The sequence below is a fragment of the Serinus canaria genome, chromosome 7, assembly GCF_022539315.1.
Source record: "Serinus canaria isolate serCan28SL12 chromosome 7, serCan2020, whole genome shotgun sequence".
Classification (NCBI taxonomy): domain Eukaryota; kingdom Metazoa; phylum Chordata; class Aves; order Passeriformes; family Fringillidae; genus Serinus; species Serinus canaria.
Window position 1 is genome coordinate 23,317,816 of NC_066321.1, and position 22,372 is coordinate 23,340,187.

The 22,372-nt window shown below is 36.5% G+C and overlaps 1 protein-coding gene across 1 annotated transcript in view; it reads right to left on the bottom strand.

Moving 5' to 3' along the window:
- CERKL (ceramide kinase like) overlaps positions 1-22,372 on the bottom strand; it is a 48,897-nt gene that overhangs the window by 18,481 nt on the left and 8,044 nt on the right. Inside the window, exons 2-3 of the mRNA XM_030241741.2 lie at positions 10,439-10,672; positions 2,753-2,884 (exon numbers count right to left, since the gene is read on the bottom strand). Coding sequence (XP_030097601.2) covers positions 2,753-2,884; positions 10,439-10,672 — 366 coding nt within the window. The remainder of the gene's footprint in view (positions 1-2,752; positions 2,885-10,438; positions 10,673-22,372) is intronic.

The window sequence follows — 22,372 nt, forward strand, 5'->3', positions numbered from 1 at the left end:
GATCCAAATGTCATATTTGTCAAAATCATTATCACAAAAATATTCTTTGATTATTTTTGACCATTTCTAATGCATAATTTGGAAAGATTTTCTTTTTCAATCATGTTTTGTCCTTAAGTGCCAAATAAGAGCATGAAGGTCCTGAAGAAAGAACACCAAAGGTACACTCCACTTGAACAGAGCCACACATACTCCAAAAATGGAGCTTGGCCTTGGCCTCTACACATAGAAAAAGCAATATAAAATTAGTTCAACACTTCAAAACGGGGGATGCTTCCATGTGGCACCTAAACATACTGGCATTCCTGCCACAGCCTAAAATCAGTGGGATTAACTGTTACTGATAACAGCTTTTTCCCATCCAACATCAAGACCAGTTATCTGTTGGTATTTACCATAAAGTAGTGCCATTTGTCCAACTCTCAAACATTCCTTTCTTTTGTGGTTCTGCCCTAAAAATAGGAGTTTGGGAAGGCTGTTATTTTGGCCTAAAAGTCCAGGTTGAAAGTGTGCATAAATGGAAGCAAAAAAGTCAAAACTAGGAAGAGAAGTGAAACAAGCCAGGATTCTGTCAGGGTTTCCTTTATTTATTTTTCTTTAAATATGTGTAAGATTTTTCAAGGCACTAATGTATTTCTAAAATACTAGCTCCAATTATCACAGTTTGCCAGTACTTGCAGGTATCTCAACAGTCAAGTGAGCTTTTGTAGAACTCAATTTTTGGAAGAATCACTGTTCTTATCCTAGCAGCCACATCCCAGCTGCAGCACAAAAAATTGCCCAATTCTTAAAAGAGGCCAGATTTTAACCATTGTTTCACCTTAGCCACAATTCAAAGTATTGCTTCAGTTTAAATTTGCTAATTCACACTTTTCAGAGCTCTAAGCACTTCAGAGATTTGCTTACTGCATGTGACAAAAATAACCAAAACCCCAGCAAAACACAATCTACTCTAGAATACCTTTGGTTATTTTTACTGAAATTATTAAAGTGTTACACATAAAGCCATTTGGGGAAAAAAAGAAAAAAAATCTACAAAATTTTAAAATCATTAGAAAAAGTAAGTGCTACTTCAGCACTCACTTATTTACATACATGTCTTTAGATTGCCATATGTCCTTGGGTAGGAGAAAATATTTCCACTCCAAACTTCTAAACACACGAGAGGTTTATTCCAAGAGAAGCTACAATGAAGAATAAGATCTGGAAAGCCTGATCAGAGAGGAAGCAACAGCTACCAATGTCCAATACTGGCTGAGGAGAGCTCTGTCTTTCAGCACTCACCGTCAATCTTTGATGTTCAGTAGGGTTTTTAGTAGCCTGATTTTTTTTTTAATTTTCTATGCACTAGAAGCCATTTCAGAGGTTCAAATTTGCTATAAAATTTTTGTGCTCATCAAATTTTAACTTGGCATTCAATGAATTTTATAGATGTGAATGTGAAAAAGTCTAAATAAGTAAACCACTTTCAGTGCAAAAATTGTACAAAAGCCTTCACAATTTCAGTACCTAATACCTTTACACACCACCAGTTTTGTAACTATTGGCCATGCTCCAAAACAGCAGGAACAGCAAGGTGTACACTCCAACTTCACAAAATCCCAAACAATTATGGGAGGAAAAGACTGAGTTCAATTTACTTGAAATAAAGTGTTTGGTTTTATTAGAATAGGGTACCAGTATACAGGACTTTTACTCAGCACCCACCACCACCCTCTCTTTTAAAAAAACCCATAATTCTTAATTATTTAGTTCTCTACTAGCATTGAAAACTGCAATGTAGTTTTCTCATTTTGCCTGTAGGAGGAGTGTTAGGCAGCTAATAAGCACAGGAGTATTTCAACATTGCCAGAATAACCTCAATTGATAGGCCATTAAACATTTTTCTGGCTCGACTCAGAAGTTTCCTTTTAAAATTTCAAAGACAAATAATTAAAAAATAAACTTAAAGCTGTTTTTATTCCACAAGAAAAAATGTTTTTGAAACTTCCACAAATTATATTCATGACTTGTATTAAAACATTTTTTTTTAAATTGTGACCAAACAAGGCTAAGTCAATTTCTAACATGACAGCATTATTAGTCTGTTCACACTATGATCCATGCCTTCCAGGTAGAAAAATATGTCTGTGAAAATTAAAATTTATATAAAGCTGCTGGCATTCCCTCTCAGGGTACTTAGAGAAATTATTGCTACAGAATTCTAATACAGACCATCTTTTCCACATTTCTTCTAATGTGTCTTTAATTTTCAATTGCTTTTACTTTAAATTGTGGGCTAAGTAGTTAAAAAATACATGGATACAGGGAATAAAATTAGCAAGATAATTTTCATCTACTGTTATTGCACTAGTATATTCTCATGGCTAAATCAGATTTCATCAAAATAATTTTTGGCCTGCAACCTGAACTAGTCATCATTGCATAAGAAATTTAGGGAACAACTTCAAGATGAGATCTCCTATAATTGGTTTAAGCTGAGACTGATAATTTTCAAGTCAGTTACAACAGACATAGGAAAAAAAGACTAGATTTCCAATATTGATTGCTATAGGTGAAAAGTACTGAATCAATAAGTGAATTACTAAAGCACTTTTGGACAAAATAAAAATATATTGTGTTGTATTAACTAGAGCTCCAAATGCAGGACTTGCAGCCAAAGGCAATAAGGACAAGCAGTAAATTCAAATTGTCTCGCATGCTTAACTATTAGTTTCACCAAGGATTAAGTTATACCTCTGAAGAAACTTACCTGTGACATCAGTTTTTATGTCAGCAAGTTTAAAAAGAGGTGCAACTTTTTCATCATAAATGTTAGTGGCTTCTCTTTTGTGGCTGCTTGGATTAACAAACACTTTCAAGGATTTAGGTCTGTTTTGAAAACCTAAAAAGAAAACAAAACATTCAAGATTACACACAACCTGATGTTTTTTAAGGTTAAATGTTTTTTTAAAAACAGAACCACTATAATACTTTGACAGGATAAGTAAATAACAGTCTAAAAATGTCTCAATTTCTTCTTGTGTGTGTACTACTTATCTTTAAATTACAGTATTGATTAATTTTGTGTGTACAGCTAATAAACAGCTGTAGGAACCAGAAAAAAAGTGCATATGTCACAGCCTAGTTAAACCCTGATTCAGGAGCAGGGTGAGAGTGAAGTTTGGGCACCAAAAAAGAAAAGAAGTCCAAACATAAAAATGCATCCTTATTGGAATTTAATGACTCCCTCCCAGCAGGTATACGAGAAAGCAACACCTAACAAAACTGACACGACAATCCAACATTTTTCTTTTCTGAGAGTGCAAATCAAACAGTCCAAAGGAAATTTTCCCATTGTAAAGGAGATCCAAAAATATAAAGAATTAGAAAATTGGCAGTATCATTTGGAAATCTGAGAATTATTGTTCATTTAGGCCTTTGGAGCAACAAACTCCAAGGAAACAGCACTGAAATAACACTTTTATGCAAAGCTGAACCTTGTCTTGCACACTGATTCCATGAAGTTCTTTTATTATTTGAAATATGGCATTTTGTTGAAGAGTAAATAACTCATTCTAAACCAATAACATTACTTTTCAAATTCCCTTTTCTCGAATTCCTGCCATGGCCATGGTTCAGTGAGACTTCTTTGCTACAAGAAACAATAAGTAGTGTGCAGCACTGCTCTTCTTTTGGTGTTCATTTAAAATACTTGATTTGAACAATTCTGAATTTTGTTTCAGTATCAGGGTAGACTATCACTTTCTGAGCCAAATAAAAGCTAGAATATCTGGCAAGTGTACTGCTTTCAATATGCAAGAACAAAATTAGTAGTAGCTAAAGGAGATACATAAGGAACCAAGAATGAAAGCACATTTTCCTGCCCCATAAAGAATAATACTTCAATTTTTACAGCCACACGTACCTGCAGAGTGTCAGCAGGGACCTCCTGCAGCTCATTCCACTTCCTCTACCTCAACAATTCAACAGGAACAGTTACTCAAAGAAATTACAGCTAAATGCTATTTCAACATTAAAGAGGAAAGTATTCCTTAAGATCAAAACATAATTATAGAAGTCACAGAGATAATTTTTCCATTTATTTCAACACATCAAAGAATCTTGAAAGGAAAACTAGCTCTTTATCCAGTTTGTCTCAGAAAATTAAGAGGAGTTCTTAAATATACTGAAGGAAATTATTGTTTCAGTTTGCTGCTATAACCACAAAATCATACACCAAAAAAAAAAAAATGTATAACCACGTTTATGTGAAAAAGTTGCACAGAGTGCCAAGTCATTTCACAGCAAATTAATCCTGGAGAATCCTGAATGCCTGCAGTAACAAGCACCTGTGTTCAAAAGCATCACTTTCAAAAAGGAGGAAAAAGAAAATAGGGAACTCGGTGAGGACTGTGGACGTGTGGACGTGTGGAAGGGCTGCTGGTCATGAGGACCCTGATCAGCTGCAAGAAAGGTGTGAGAAAAGCCTGACGATGTTCGATAGGACAAACCCAGAGCCGAGCACCTGAGCCAGCAAAACCCTCCGAGCGCGGCATGGGGCCGGGCCCAGCGGGCACCTCAGGGAGCACCGGCAGCTCCAGGAGGGAGCAATGGCAGCTCCAGCAGAGAGCACCGGCAGCTCCAGGAGGGAGCAATGGCAGCTCCAGGAGGGAGCACCGGCAGCTCCAGCACCTCAGGGAGCAATGGCAGCTCCAGCATCTCAGGGAGCACCGGCAGCTCCAGGAGGGAGCACCGGCAGCTCCCGAGGGACCGGAGCCGGCGTGAGGAGCGGTGCCAGGGCAGCCAGGAAGGGCAGGGGCTCGCTGGGCTGCAGGAACAAGAGGACAGCCGGCAGTCCAAAGGATGTCACTAAGGCCTTGTTTCTCAGCATCTCCTGAGCCTGAAGCTGAAGAACCGCCCCCACCTGGAGGCCTCCCGGCACCGGAGAGATGAAGGGCAGCAGGTCCGGCACGGAGCTGCTCCTGCAGCAAGGGCCGGAGCAGGCCGCGGGCAGGAGGCAGCGGCAGCCGGCCTGGCCAGCCCCAAGGACAAAATCTACCAAAATCTTTCCTTCAGCATCTCCTGTGCGAGCCACAGGCCACCAAGCCAGGCTTCCTGCTGGAAGAGACCACAGACACAAGTGGCACAAGCAATATTCCAGTGTGAAATAAAGAAAAACACCCTTCACAATGAGGGCAGCTAGCCATGCTCATCCTTAGAGATTTTCAAAACTTGTCTGGACATGGCTCTTGGCATCCTGATCTTTGTTAGAAGCTCACCTGCCCTGAGCAGGAAGCCAGAACGGATCATCTCCAGAGGTCCATTCCTAAAAATCTTCCTGATTCTCTGGAAACAGAAAGGAGCACTGCAGATATGTACTGCGGTGGAATGTCTTTTTACAGGAATTACAACACAAACAAGGAAGTCTAAACAAAATCTCCCAAAGTCTATTAATACATATAAATAATTATCATAAAGACATTATGTCTTAATTGTAATCTACTAAATGGTATTGTTGCAGTCCTTTAAAAGGTTTAAAAATAGTAAGACCAAAAATATAATTTCTGTGACTTTATCATTTGCCTAAAACATCAGGCAAATTATAAGTTTTCCATTTAAAAATCAAATGGAAAACTTATAAGAACAAGGACTCCTGCTTCAAAAGAGAAAAGATTTAACCAAATTCATAAATGTACTGTCATGTTTCTTATCTTATTTACAAGAAACTGTGATCAGCTGGTCCTTCTAACACTCAAACCCCCACCAACACCCAGAGCTAAAAAACTGTAAAAACTGACTTCAGTCATGGATATCTGAGTATACCTTTAAAGTTACAAAAAACAAACAAAAACCACACCCCCAAACACACAAATATAAGAGTACAATGGACAAAGCAGAGGGAAAGAATAGGAAAGTACAGTTTGCAGAAGTAGAGAAAGCAGATGAAGTGTCAAAACTTGTGTTACCCATTCAGTGTGAGTTACAGTTCTGTGAAACAGACATAAGGAGAAATCTGAAGGGAGAAAAGCAAATATCACTATCTCACTTCAATGTTTTTGCATGTGAGATGTAAAAATTTAACCCTAGGTGGCAATATAAAGTTTCAAAAGAAATCCTACGGAGGCAAAAGAAAACAGACTTTTCGGTTGGTGGAGAAAAAATCCTGGACTTTTGAGGAAATGGTTGAATTTAATTTTTTAAGAAAACATAATTTAATAAACCATTCTAAACCAGCAACTGTACTTATAATAATGTATATTGGGCTATTGCTGGAAAGCATATCAGAGTTAATACATAAATCCCCACTAGATTTTCAAGAACCAAATGAATTCACAGGATCAAAGTATTAAAATATTCTTTCTATGACTATTTGAATATCAATTTACTTTTTTAGAGAGATAAAATATTTCATTGACAGAAATATTTTTCACAAACATTAGAGCAGACATGTTGCCCTACTGAAGTGAATTTATTTGTGCCAAATAATTGCCAACTGACATGAAAGGATGATCATGACAAAATTTATTACTTTATCATTCCTGGTGTGCACTGGACACATTAGAACACACCAAACAACTGAGTTTAATGAAAGCATATCCTGTAACAGCCAAAGATTAAACTTTCACACAATATAACTGTAAAGCTTCTTTAAAATGTTTTTGAATAATAATCTTTTAATTGTCTTTAAACAACATCTATATGAATGAATCAATGTCATTGACTACTGTGTGCAACTGATCCCAGTCTGCCAGCCTTTTGGGGCTCCCCTAACTGGTATTCTGTTATTGTTTTCCCTGGCTGCTCCATTTGAAACGAGCCAGCAGCCTAAAGCAGGAAGGCCAACTGTTCCCCTAGTACTAACAAATGTGCTAATATGCACTAGTTTAAACTTGATCTATCAAGTGAATCAGTGAACCATGAAGGGTGGTGGGTCAATCAGGGTGTTCTGAAAACAAAGGCTCCTAGGGCAGCAGAGACGCTGTGCTCAGACATACATCTGTGCTACTTTCAGGCCCCGGCCTCAGGAAAATGGGTTTATGTTACAAAAGTTAAGAGCCTGGAATCATGTCATTACCACCTACATTTATAAATACTTTCTACAACATTAGGAATATTATACATGAGGAAAACTAACAAGATGAGACGGAATTGTTGACGTAACTATGGAGACACCACTGTTAATATTAACTAAGCAAAGTTAATGTTTAACATTAATGGTTTAATTAAAACTTCATGCATGAAGTTTCAGGCTTTCATATCAAATCCTCATGTGATAGATACTACAGAACAGCAGATAAAAATAAAATGCACTTTGTGCTCTTTTTGCGGCTTTATCATTTATTCTTAACCACATTGACTGTCTTTTCTTAGTTTGCAGAGTTCTTGAGTAAAGCTGTTTCAAATCAGCTGTTAAGTCTTATCTTGTTGAAAACAATTGATGAGCATTGACAACTGGACATTTTCTCTCATTTTTGAGCCTGCCTCAACCCTTTCAGAACCACTATGTACATGCATGTGCAGAGGATTTTAGATGAAACAGTGAATTCTACTGACAGAGTGTGTCCCCACATGCCATGCCTGTAAATCCTGTACAAAAACATGTGATGTATAAATGGAAATCACTGAGAGTGGGGTGTGCACCAGGGCTGACACAAGATAACAGCACACTAGACCCTGTCTAAACTGCCTTTGGGGCCTGACAGGAGCCAGCCCAGAGCCAGGGCTCCAGAGGTGCATAAAGATGGCAGTGGTTATCTTTGAGCAGTTTAACACACATGTGATGTACAGATCAGATTTCAGGAACACTCTATCAGTGAGCAAGCTCTTAATGTCTAGCTGGCATGCACTGCAAAAGCAGCAACAGCAGGCAGAAAATAAAAACTTCCTCAAATATGGGAAGATGGTGGTACATTTATTTTGTTACCCTGTCACACACACACAGGAAGAACCATAATAGCAGTCACTGTTACTAAATTCTAAACATCTATTTCTGTCTGTGCTCATTTACATGATAACAGGCTTCATAAAAAAATTACAGCTCAGTTAAACTTCAAATTGAAGTACTCTGAACACAAAGTCAAAGCAATAGGGGACACTCACTGTGAAGATAACAAAAATGAACAGGGAAAAACCATTTATGACGTGACATGTGTCATGCCAGACAGAGATCCCACTGTAGAAAGGAAACTGTATACAGGAAACTTCAGAAAAAATAAAATCTTCATTAGACACCTCCAGATAAACTTTGTCTCATACTATCACAAATAAACTTGCTGTTGCTGTTCCCTAATTAACGTATACGCATAAAAACCTAAAAACTTGCCGTAGAGTAAGGTAAACACACCTGTCAGTAACATGTACTCTCATTTGTCAGAATGTCTAAATATTATTGACCAAATATATATATACATATATATATATATGTTCTGCTTTGAGAAATCACCTGCTTTTAATTTGATCCAGCCCAGAAACAATAAAAAATCCTTCATGTAAATAATGCAGCTGTTAATGAAAAATTACTTTGTGATCAGACAGACTGGGGGAGGAGGGAGGGCAGGGAAGTAATATTTACTACTTCAGAAGGATAAAACCAGAAGCAGCCAATTTGAGTTTATTAACAAGAATAACTCCAGCACTATTAAAAAAAAAGAAAAAAGAAAGAAAAAAAGAAAGAAAAAGGCTGCAGCAAAAACTATGAAAATCCATTACTGTTTCACACAGAAATATCAGCCACTGAGAAATCAACAGAACTCAGCTCATTGTATACTTTCAGTTCAGACTTAGAAGAATATACACACTAGCCACTGGTATGATGAGGGTTTCATTTGGTTATTTTTATCTCTGAGTTCTGTTTATTCCTGAAGTAGAAGGCAAGGAGAAAAAAATGTACTTATCAGAGATTAAAAAACACCTGTACAAGGTCTGAGCTTCTAGAGAAGGACTGAAGCAAGAACTTGAAACAGCATTGTACAGAACACTTTTTTCTCAGGTTCAGGTGGCTTCCAGTTACAAAGCTATAAACCACAGACTGCACCTCGAGGTCAAGGCAACCTGAGCTAGAGATACTGCAGCTTTTTTTTGCTGTGAACATATGGTATCATTGCTCCTGATAGATGGAGAGTAATCTAGGAACAAAACAGACATTTGCTCCTTATGCAAATGTCCTTGCCTTTATGGGTAGCTGAAGATCTACAGGAATCCTGGCACTTGTGCAGATTGAGATATTTCATGATAAAGTCTTTCAAAAGGGGAAAGGGGATTGAGATAGTTCAAGATAAAGTCTTTCAAAAGGGAAGGCACTTTTTAATGCACATCTTCATAGGGAAAATCAAAAGCATACTGTAAACAAACAATGCAAGAAAGCACCATTAATAATGCATGTTGTTTCTTTAATATCTGCTTGTGAAACTTTAGTAGAAGCACACCATAGATTCTTATTCAAGTGTTCTCACAAACACTACAGATGCACAACATTTGAATTCCATAATCTGGCTCTGTCTTAACAATTCAGCTGGAGTTCTAATAGTGTGTCACAAGATGGACTGCTTTTCTTTAATAAACAAACTCATTTGCTATAATCTGTAATCAGAGGCATCTTTTGGAGTTAAATCAGAGTTTGGTACTGGGAAGGGATGTAGTTTTGGTTATTTAAATCAAAAGTGTGCTACATTCTGTGCCTTTCAAATATGAACTACAGTGAAAGGCTTGGATTTCTTGTGGGACTCTTTTCACTATATGGTGAATATTATTTTTCATAATTTTGATAGAGCTTCCATAAAATAAAACTAAAAAAACCCAACCAACCAACCCTACAATTGGTTAAACAAAGCATTCTGAAATTGGCATTAGCCTAGGCAAACACAGAAAGATATTTTTAAAGTAAAGGATTGCATCCCATCACTATTGTCAATAAATTTTGTATCAAATTAAGCAACAAGAGTCCTACAGGGCACTGCCACCTGTGAATTTATGAAGATGAGGAAAGTCTCTCCCATTAGGCTCCTAAAGAATATGGAGGTCACAAGTGGGATTTCCTAAACCATCACCAGAAAGTTCCTGAAGAGTTCCCAGAACTGCAACTACTTTAGTACCATCAGGTGTCATGCAATTTCAAGTGAAAATATCAGCTAAATATGTTATTTCTTTCAGAAACAGATTTCTGAACTGAAGACTCTTCAGTCAGAATAAAGAAAACCACTTCTTTTCAGTAGCTTCCAAAACTCTTCCAAAAATAACATCAATTTTTTTCATTTTTACAGATACATTACTCAATTATTGTCACTTCCCTAGATTTTTCATTTGACTATGTAAAACTTCAGTAGCAAATATTTGTCAAAAATAAGATTCATATGTGTTTTAATTTCCACAGGCAAGATGTTTCTGAGCTTCAGTCAGCCTCATGTATTGCCAATAGAAATAAAAATTACAGCAATTAAATGCTCTATTAAATGCTTACCATTTAAAATTTCCTTCAGATGTCTAAACCATGACTGACAATGGTCTTCACTTAAGTTATTTAAATGGATAGCACAGTCTGTAAGCTTGTTCTCTTCTTTATTCAAGCATTTAAAAATTGTGATACCCAACAAAGTACCACCTTTTTGCTGCCCTGCAAAACGACGACGTTTCAGTTTTACTGAAAATACATCCTTCATTTCAATAATCTCTTCTTGAGCCACACTGGAATCACCTGTAAAGGGAAAAAAATAAAAAGAAAAGCATTACTACAGTGATTGGGAGTAACAACTAAAAGTATTGTTTGGGTTTCATCTCTAGGTTCACTTCTTGCATGTGTTCATGCTTGCATTGAAACTTACGGTACATCATTTCCCTCAGTTATTGGTCTTTTGTTTTACCAACTTTGTCATGTATCCAGCTGTACAAACAAAACAATTTCAAAGAGGTTATTTACTCAGCTTTCTAGTGTTCAAAAAAATTAATAAAATTTCACACTCTTAATAAACACTTTTTTTGAATTCGGATTCAAAAGGCAAATTCTTTATTCTGTTCACCTAAATCACAGCAATCATAGCAGTCATACTTGTAAATAATAGATCAGAAAGTGTGCTATGACCCAAGCTGACTATATGCTCACTATATTTTTTCATTTGATACAACCATTACCTTTTGTGTTTACAGCAGAAACGTGTCAGAAAACAGTCAAGGAAAAATAGACAAAGAAGCCAAAACTCTGTGACCCATCTTTGCTTTCATTTTTGATTTATGGATTCAGTTTAGAAGACAAGGAAAACAGTTTCAAAAAAGTTCTTGTCACATACAGTTTGAGATCCTCATCCCAGGGGACATTTGTGTTAGCTAAGGGAAGGTTTTGTTATCTTGGGGCTGTTATTTGCTTGGATGCTGTGGCTGCAGATGCTACCACTTCATTTCCAAGTGCCCTTTGGAGATGTATCAACTGAGGCCCTATGGTGCAGGCTTCTTTTTCTGCTCTCTTGAGCTGGATTCAGATTCCTCAAAACCAAAGTTAAATACACAAACAGAAGCAAAAATATCACCCTTCCTGTAGGTATCAGATTCTTTGGACACAGAAAGAAAATTTTCCCTGCTTTCTTTGTAATTACAGCAGATCTGATACAGCACATCAAGAAAGGTCCCTTTGCAGCCCAAGGCAAGAAATGCTAGAAGGCAGAAAAGCAGAAAACTTCGCCAAATGTAGCAACAACTCTGGTATCTCAATAGCAAAAACTGCAGCAGATTCAGTTTGATGAATAGTTGATACATGCTGTACTGGAGTGCTGGGAAAACCTATTTTAATTGTCAGAAAGGGAAAGATGGACAGCACCCCCTACTTCATTACATCACATGAAGCTGAGGGTTTCAGAAAGTCATATACTTTTTCTGAGCAGGAAAAAGATGACTTTGTCAATTCTTGTAACAGTTTGATACTGCCATTTTTCAACATCATTTCTGGAAGGAGGCTATGCAGTGATCATTTCTCTGTCCAGGAATCCTGGATGACTTCTCCTCAGCCATGCTAACTCAGCTAAAGCTCAAGTCAATATGACTTCTCCTCACAATTCTCAACCAATTCATATTCTCCTGTTCTGTACCAAATAACCTGTGACAAATAGAAGCATGACCTTGCTGTACTTCCCACATATTTTTACCAACTTGTTATACTCTATCATCCTAATACTTCCATAAATCAGCTACTAAGGTGTAAAACTGGACTGAAATCATTCCACTCTTAGCAGGAATACTGTGACAAGTAATTGAAAGTACAGTGCATTGAGACAGCAAAAAGGAGATTGTCTGTAATGTATATTTTCAGAAGTATCCAGCAAATGAACAGGAGAAAACTCACCTAAATACATTTTTTAAAAACCCCAACATAAATCCTGAAGTACTGTAACAACTGCCGTAAAAGTATTTTCAGTCAATGTATCCTTTAAAAATGAGGGAACTGAGGGGGAAAAAATACTGTATGATTCCATTTGAACTACCATGTTACACAAACTCAAAGAGGACTTGTACAAACAAATTTGGTATTAACATTACCAAACCCAAGATGTTAATTTCTGTCAAAAGTTGTACTGCTCCTCTAAAATATTTAAGGGTAAATAGTCTTTGTAGGCCTGAAATGAAAAACTGACTGGTGATGTCCCAAATTACCTAGAACATTACATAGTTTAACACCTACATTAAAGACTTGTTTTAACTTTTAAAAGAGAATTTTTGAGGGGGTCTGCTTAGGTTTTTTCACAAAGTCTCACTGTCAGACATACAGTACACTGAAAATGCCAGCACACAACCTCAGTGTTTTAGGAGAAAGGAAATATAACCACCACCATTCTGTAGCAATAACTGACCTGCAAATCTCATTTCCCCAGACCAATGCAAATATTCTAAGTGGGTTTGCTTTTTAAATTCATTGAAATAAATCATATTTTGGATTTAACTCTTAGTTTTGCTGAGGATATCATGAACTCTTCTATGCCAATGTTATGGAAGTGCACCACATATAGTACAAACATTATCTATTTATCCTGCACAAGTCAAGGAAAATGAAGGCCTGATAAAACACTTTTTATTCCTCACTAGCTTTCATAAAATGACATTTAGTCTTAAGCCAGGTAAGGACTGCGTTTTCTTCTCATGGCTATTTCAGCCAGGTACTTACTTGCTTGTATTTATCAAACATTCTTACTAGGCAGAACTAGACTTTCAAAACCATTATGTGACTTTGTGGCTTTTACAGGAATACATTTCTAGATGCATCCTGGAAAAGGATATAAACTCTAGGAATGCTGAATTGTAAAAAACCATCATCCTCAAGTTTTAATTTCTAGAGGAAATGTTAAATTAGCTAGTAGGATTAGGACAGCCCATTTTTTCCTAAAGTTGTAAAGAAATCTGCATAAAATCTCAGGCATATCCCATAATTTTCATTTTCTCTGCTTACTGAAAATACGACCATCTCAAATGCAGTAAAATTTTATAAAACAACTCATAAAAAAAATTTAAGTCATGAGCTGTATTTATAAAATATTTCTAGAATGAGGTAACAACCAAGCTTACTTTTGCAATAAAGTATATATTGTAGTAAACACTTTTTAAACTTTGAAAACCGTATTGGCTCGTTAGTATCATACTGGTTATTGCAGGCAGTTTCAGGACATTAACTGTCCTCTCACATTACTCACAAAGATATTGGGTACCATCTGTTCTTGCAAGAGATTTAAGTGTACATCTATTAGATATCATGCTATTTATTTAATTCAGTACCTACTTCCCATTGTTGAATCTTCTGAAAAAAAAAAGTCAATTTAATTACAAGGAATAAAGATAATCTCTTCTACCAGGCTGCCTGTCATCAGGAAAGCAGAGAGGGAACCTGCACAAAGTAGGTTACAGGCGTTACGGAAGAGCAAAACTAACAGCACTTAACATTTAACAAAGATCTAACAAAACCAGAATATATGGCACTTAAAAAAAAAGTTACTATAAGCCAAGGGCTTGTCTGAATCAATCTCAGCACATCTGTCTGATGTGGAGCGTAAACAGGATTAGAGTTGGATTTATCTGCTTGACGCTAATTGTACTCACAGTTTCTGCACATGTCCACTTTTTTTTTTTTTCCAAATACAGCATGAAAAAAAAGAAAATCTGCCTGGATAGATGAATTTCTAGGAAGTTTTATGCCCCTATTTATCATCTCACTAATTTCAAGCAATGAGACTATCCTACCTTTTTCCTATTTATGGAAGTCAAATCTCTTATTTAACAAAAAAATTACGTCTGAATCAAACATACTGAGCTAAATCAAAAGATGAGGAAATAATACACTCATACAGAGTTTAATTGTAAATAGTAAATCAAATTTTAATTAGTTAAGAGTGTTAAATACCACATGTTTACAACAAAATTTATTAAAATATACACAAAGAAAAAAAGCAGTACAACTGAAAAACCAGAACAGTTTAAAGAAAATGTGCTTTTTAAATATAAACAGCAACACTTCATCAAGGAGCCACTTTTTGGACTGTTACCTTGCTACAGAAGCCCAGCATCTAGATGTGGTACTTAAGGACTTGATTTCCATAACAAATACCTGGAGTACATGGAAAATACCAGAAAACACACATAAAAAGTAACAATAATTTAAGTACAAGAACTGGACACAAAGCAAACAGTGTCACAAATGCTTCCTGTGACCTTTGGCAAGATACCTAGCCCTCCTGACTATAATGAATAAATAAATCTTTTACACATTTTAGGCTCTCTGCCCCACTGTGTTCACAAAGTTTACTTCCTGAATAGTTGATTGATATAGCTGAGTGCAGTATAACTCAAAAGAAATAATTAGAAATTTTTTAAAATCATCAAGACCATATTAAAGAAGATAAAGTGATCAGTACATATTAAAGAAGTGTCTTATTATAAAACATTTATTATAAAATTGATCACAGACCATTCTATACTGTATGACCAGTACTTTCAAAATAAGCATTCAGGACATACAATAAACAGAACTATATTAATATAAACCCAAAAATAAAATAAATTGAATTTAAAATTAATTTTTTACAGTATGTCTATGAATCTATCTTTAGGAAAATTTAATATAATGTCTAATGCCTATAAACCAGCACCTATTAGCCCATCAGTTACTAAGCCTATTTTTCCCTCACGGTAAATCAGCAAAGCACAGAAAGCAGCATGCAGCTGATTCACAAAACCTCTAGAGTTTTCAGCTACTTATTGATTGAGAAGGGCTGGCAGTGAGAAAAGTAGATATGATCATTCTTGCCAGAAAAGCCAAAAAAAGATGTAAAGTTTTTCTGGCTATTTAGCACTTATTTAACTACTCTAAACATGAGACAGAAAAGCTATTTCAAAACAAATTAATTTTGAATGATTTCTTATTTCAAAAAGATATGTCATGCAACACTTCTGGCAAAATTTGATGCTATGCCTCTCACTGTCTTCTGTAAGCAGAGAAAGCAAAATTGCAGTTTCTGCTTGCCAAAACTATCAAACAGTAAGCTGAGGAGAAGGTGGCACAGCCAGGGCCAGGTTGGGGAGGAGCTGGTTTTTGTTTGAAGATTAGTTTTACATTACTCTAGCCCTTTTAAAAGGTGTTACAGGAGAAGTTTAACAAAAGCAAAACCCTAATCTAGAAAAACATTTCTCAGACTGTGTGCAGTGACCTGCTTGGGAGAAGCAAGGAGCTCAGAAAGTATTACAAGGGACTGAAGAGATGCATCAGTTTCTGCAGAGCTGGAGAGAAAAAGCAGGGTGCAACTACTCACTTCACCTTTTAATGGCAGCTATTCACTTGCAGCAGCAGCTGTATTCCTTCAGGGCAGAAAACTGAGCTTAAAAACATCTGACAGGAATACAACCCATTTTCATTCTCCTTCTCTAGAGAATCTTGGGGAGAAGGGATGTATTTTGCCAAGCAAATGCAATACCTTCCTGCTAATCCCTTTCTCAATACAGACACCCACCCTCGACTCCCCTGCCATGACTGTGCAGCCACCTTTTCCTGAGGTCTGGCTCTGGGCAGAACCCAGCTGAGTCAAATCAACTCCTAAAGTAACAGAGCTTGCCCACTTTTCTTTTCCTCTGGCTTAGTCTTCTGACACATTGTTTAGTACAATCAGTTCAACACAAGTTCTATAAAACCAGAGATGCTACAAAGTGCTAAGAAAATTCACAGCAGGGAAGAAGGAAGAACTGGGACTGTCTCCTTTCATCAGCAGGAAGTCAATGTGGCCTGAGCCAATCTGCTGTGCATTTTCACTTCCAATTGCTAACTCCCCAAAGATCACACAGATCAACAAGAGTCAGTAAGAACTGGAAAAGATGCACAATGGCTTCGCTTAATTCTTTAGAGCTCTAGTGACATCTTATACATTAAAAAAATTAATTATAAGTCTCAGAATAAAATTCCACTTTACAAAACAACAATGGCACATTCAGCTATGTTTCACTGGACAAGGAGTTATTCACTATTCTAGCTTAAAGAAGTCATCTTATTTTAAACTAGTATCACAGATAGCTACCTGTAAAAAGAATATTTTTATGAAGAATATGGACATTTTTAAAAAATAAAATTCCAAAAAAAATTTGTACTTCAGGTTTCAATTTTTCAACACAATACTTACCAAAACCCCAAGTAATTTTCCAATGCAAATCTCAATTATGGGATAAAGACTTACATTACATAACAGAATAATCTCACTTGTTTCTAAACAGTTTTACTATATTCATAGCATGGGTAAATCCATCCAAAACTGTAACCTCCTACCTTTCATCTTCCCCTCTTTTCTCTCACCACTTTTCAAACAGTTCTTTTCCCCCAAGGCACCACAACCAGCTGATTCCAGTCCTTGTTCTCCACCCTATCTGTTAAAAACTAATCCTCAAGCTTCTGAACACCCCCACCAAACCATAGGGCTGTTGCACACAGCCCCTGTGCACAGCATCCTACCACAGCAACTGAGAAAAAGGCAGCTTTAGGGAACGTTTGGTGTAGTCCTTGAAGTCTTCAGCTGGATCAGACTCAAGCACTTAAAATTTGGTTAAGTTTCACTGCAGCTTTAGATAGATAGCAATAGGCAAACAACCATAACCAAACTACTTAGTTCTGGCTGAACCAAGAGAAAAGAGGATCCCATACTGTTAGAGCATAGTTTGGTACAGCTCAGAGGCTGGCTTTGCTGGGGTTGAGCCCTTGTGGAGAAAGACCAGGCTTGGGGACTTCCCCTCTGAGCACGACCACATCTCAGAGTGATGCTCATACACTGCATCCTGGTCAGCAGGCCATGGAAAAGGCCTTTCCTCTTGTAATGAGGCTCATCAGACATCTATCCATCAAGCTTTCATTAGTGCCTTGACTCAGCTCTCACAGAGAGCAGTGAAGTGCCTTGCTTATTAACTACAGGCTAATGGCAGAATTTCATTAGGAAAACATACTGACACTGGCAGTTTGAAAAGAAGTCAGATAGCTTATTGAAAAAATACCTCTGCAAAATAAAAGTGTGATTGAAGCTTTAGCAGAAGGCCTAATGCTGTTCCAGAGAAAAAGCTTCACCTTAAGGAAAAGTTTCCCCTTCATTCTACAAATGCATTTGAGGGAGATGATGAATTTAAAAATAGCATAAAGAACTATTGGGAACAATGCTAGAACAACAAGGTAAGCTGAAAGGAAGCAAGGCAGACAAAGACTGATTCTCATCCTGAAGCCTTTGAGAGCATGCATGAAGCAAAAGCTTTGCTTTTAATAATTACACTTTCTTATTAACACCAGAGCAAGAAAGAGGTCACTGGAAATGTACTATAGAAAGCTCTACATTTTATATTAAGAATATGGCCCACATACTGCCTAATTTCATATGATTTGACAAGCAGCTGCAAACCTTTTGTTTAGTGGCTTAAACTTTGAGGATTTTCATTTAGTAAGTAAGAGGATTTATGGTAGAAACTTCAGAGTAACAACATGGTAAAAAGTGTCACTGATTTCCATCATTTCCCAAAACCTCTGCAAAACATGTATCAGATAAAATGACTGGTCTTACACAGACCAACCATACATCCATCATAAAATGGAATTTATTTTGAGAGAGATTTCTGAAATAAAGAGAAGACTGATATCTAGTAGCCTACATGATTTAATGGAGTGGGCTAGCAGAGCTGAAATATATTAAAGAATTCCCAAAGAGGAAACATGAGCCTAATTTTACACTTCCTCAGAAACTTCTCACACATACACAGTGTTTGTTACCTACTAATTTATGTTACAATCACAGCAATTACTTCTCTCATTTATGAAAATAAGGGGAAATGGAGAAACAAATGACCTCTTATGGCCACACAATATTACTGAGTTTGATTAATACAAGTTAAAAATTATTTGGAGCCTTACTTGCACCAGATCTGCCTCAGCCTCAAATACAGATTTAGAAACCATCCATATTGCTGAGTATCAGTGTTCAGGGATTTCATTATGTCTCAAATATCTGAATTTTAGTCTCCCCTGGAAAAGGTTTTCAAGAAACATTTTCTTCAGGAAAAAAGAACAAGCAGCCTGTTCTAAACACAAATCAATTTCTTTCTGTAAACAGTTGATAATTCATGTACCCTAGCAAGTCATGCTTTTAGTTATCAAAGCATAGCTATCAGCTGCTAGATGACCTCATCCACAAATTTCTACATGTCTGGCTTTATCCTCATGGATCTCTGGTCTATTTCTTTTTTTTTCAGAGATTTATGAAGGAAACTCTGCAATCCTTTGTATCATTGTATCTGAATCTCCTGCACTAGCCCAAGGGCAAGAGACAGCAATAGCACCACCAGAATCCTCTGACAAGCATAAAACCCTTCCCTCACCCTGTTCTCAGCTGCCACTGAGGAACAGGAAGAATGCAGGCTACACCACCTTGCCTGCAGGGGTGAGTGAATCCTATTTTGATCATGTATACCACACTTGTAACAAACTTAAAAGAAAAGCGCCAAAAAAAACCCCCAGAATTGTATTAGATGATCTTTATAAAATAGATTTTTTTTCCCCTTTCTCCTTAAGAACACTTCATATTTCTCTAACTTTCTAAAAAATCTTGTCATAACAAAAATATAATTTCCAATACATGACAGATGTACAATAGAAAAATTACTGAGAACACAACACCAAATTTAAGGTATACTTAGTCAATTGTGCATATACAAATTAGCACTTCATATAAAGAGAAGACTTGCAAAATGCAACACTCCAGAAGCTTGCTGATATTACAATTATTTTTATTATATAGAATTGACTCCATTTGCAATGATGCATAATTCTGTGACTGAGGAAATTACAATCTCAGACTGTCATAAATTTTAATTTTTTTTTTGTAGCTTAACACTATGACATAGCTCTCACAAAAGATTTGATACCAATATGATGTGACACAACTGAACCAAACCTTAATTTCACTCACAGTGAGAAATCACAGGATTAAGTAACACTGTGCAGTCTTTTAGAAAAGTTTATTGCTTCCAGATGGATGCAAGTTTCCTTTCAGCACTGATTTTATCTTCTGTACACAGGGTGCCAATGTTACTATAAATATAGTCAAAAGCAGTTATAAAGATAAATTATTAAAATATTGACATAAACAAGCTCATACAATAGCTCCTCTCTGCACAAAGTAAGGACAGCTACATTAGAGTGCTGTCTGTCTCACAAATGTTCAATACAACAACACAACCCCCTTTTCAGAAATTACAACCCATACATGAACAAGCACAAATTTCCAAGGTGTCCATAGAATGGTTTTGAATTCCAACTGCGTGCTCTTTGCCCCATGTTGTGTAGTGCCATGTGTTTCCCTGCGTGGTGCCACCAGGACACCCACCTGTGCCCGTGGATCTGCACTGAGCTCAGGGCAGGCTCACTGCATCCAGCAGAACTGTGGCATACACACTGCAACACACCCGTGGCAAATGAAAATTGTAGATAAGAAATAACGTTGAACTAATTTAAATTTTGGTCCATTGCATCACACACCTATAAATTCTATCAACAGGTCTACAGAATGCTTAGCAGAAAAAATAATTCTAGGGAATATCTGGTTAGTCTATTAAAAAATTATATAAAATGCCATTTTGAAAATTCAAATACACTCAAAATTATCAGGTGAAGCCCTTAGAGTTGTTTTAATATTTTCTGTTGTTATACCATTCAGAAATTACATTAATAAATGGTAATGAGTCATTTAAAATATTGTTTGAAATTTTCATGAGATTCTCAAAAACCTGGAGATCTCCATTTTGAATTGTGACATAACCAGTGCATAAAGTAGGATAAATTAATCCATTCCAGAGAACATGCAGAATTCATAAAATGCTTTATGAATAAAATGTCAACACTGAGTATCATGAAATTCAAAATTAACTATAGAGATAACTTCTATATCAATCTAAATTAGTATATTAAGTATATATACAGAAACATACCTGTTTTCTGACTGCTTTAAAACAGAGCCACTTATCAAAAAACCCTCCAAAATACCCACCCCAAAATGCTCCCCAAAATGTCTGCTTTCCATCCTGGCATGCACCAAAAACTTCCAACAAACCTCTCCAATGTACTTTAGGCAAGTTCTTTGGCATCTACCACCAACTCCTCCTATCTCCAGTATGGTAACTGCACATGCACTTCACACTTAAATATCCATTCCTAATCCTGGTACTAAGCACTAAAATCAAACAGAAAGATTACTGATTGACACATAACGACAAACAAACAAACAAGCCAGTTTCTGATCAGTCTTTACTGTTGAATAAACATGTCAATGACAAAGATGCACTTCAAATCTCCCACAATACACACAAATTTTTACTCCCCCAAACTTTTAAATGCTAGCATTACACCAATATGCACAGGGATTACCTCTATGAGGCTGAAGTAAGTATCTTACTTGCAGATCCTACATATTTTACTCACAGCATCACAATCCTGCATATGGTTGCAGAGTCAGGGAGGACTTCCCATTCAGAGCACCCTCACAACAACAGAGAGATGCATCTTCAAACTTTCCAGCACGCACTTTCACAGTGTGTTATTGTAACTATTCCATGCATGTTTTCCTCTATCACAATATTAAACCTATTTTTCCCATTTAAAAGTAAATTTCACAAATTTATGTTCTTACACATATCCAGCCACACATTACAAATCATACAATGATCTCTGACTTAGCCATAAAGTGAATTAGTGCAAGAAAATTATCACCACCTGTGTTCAAGAAATAACCAGTATTGATATCTTGGCACACCTCTTTCAGTGCTGACATAACAAACAGAAGTAGGTGTTTTATATTAACAGTTTGCTTTTGTGAACAGAAATCTTCTCAAATACATTTATGGATAAATTAATATATTTTTTCCATAAATAAATTTTAAAATAAATATAAAATTTTCCATCCATATATTTATGGAAAAATACCATCAAAGCATATTGAAGTTACACTTTTTCCCTATTCTGAAGTTGATCAAACTAAAACATTTGTAATTGTTTCAGACTCTTATCCTATACAACTCTAACTATGTCTTTGGAATTTACTTTCCTTTCTCCACAACAAAAATAAATACATAAAAAACCCCAATACTATAATAATTAGAAGCAGTCATATGAACAATATTTTCAAGGGAATTATGGCTAAGAAATTCAGGTTTCCTCTACAGTCTGCTACTGCACTGTAATTCTTAACCAACATTTAATAAAATGAACCCCTTGGTATTTTGTTAGGCAAAGAACATACTTTCTTTAAACTGTATAAAGTACCTTGCAAATGGAAGGCTGGGCAAAGTGAAGTTCAAATTTTATCATTAAATCTTGCTTGGTACTGCAGACACTGGTGGAATTGCAGACTAGTGATGTGTGTGCTTTTACTCAAAATATCATTTAAATATAATTTAACTGGTTTCTGGTATGTAGGAGCAGCAATACCAGGAGAGAGAAAACGTCCATCTGTCCCAGTATCTTATATCAAACCATAGCCATAAGCAGATGCTAAGAGAAGAGAAGGAATAAAGGAACATTTATCCTCTTTCCACTAGTACTTTCCCACCTGTTTTCATTTGGGACACTCTGAACTGACTGTGGCTTCTACACATTGAAGAGCAGTAAAATGAGGCCTTCCATATCCATCTGAATCCACAAAAATCTTTTAGCATTAACAATCCTTTAGCAGTAAGTTTTACATTACTCTTATCTGTTCATTTGGTTTTCAGCCGGGTTCTGCTCAGCCTTATTAGAAGCACCACATTTCTTATGTTGCAAAACTGCCACTGGCTTGTCCAGACCTCATCTCAAGCACCTTCCTTGCAGACCAAAAAGTGCCAGCCTGGTCTGCCACTCTCACCCAGAAGTCATTATGTA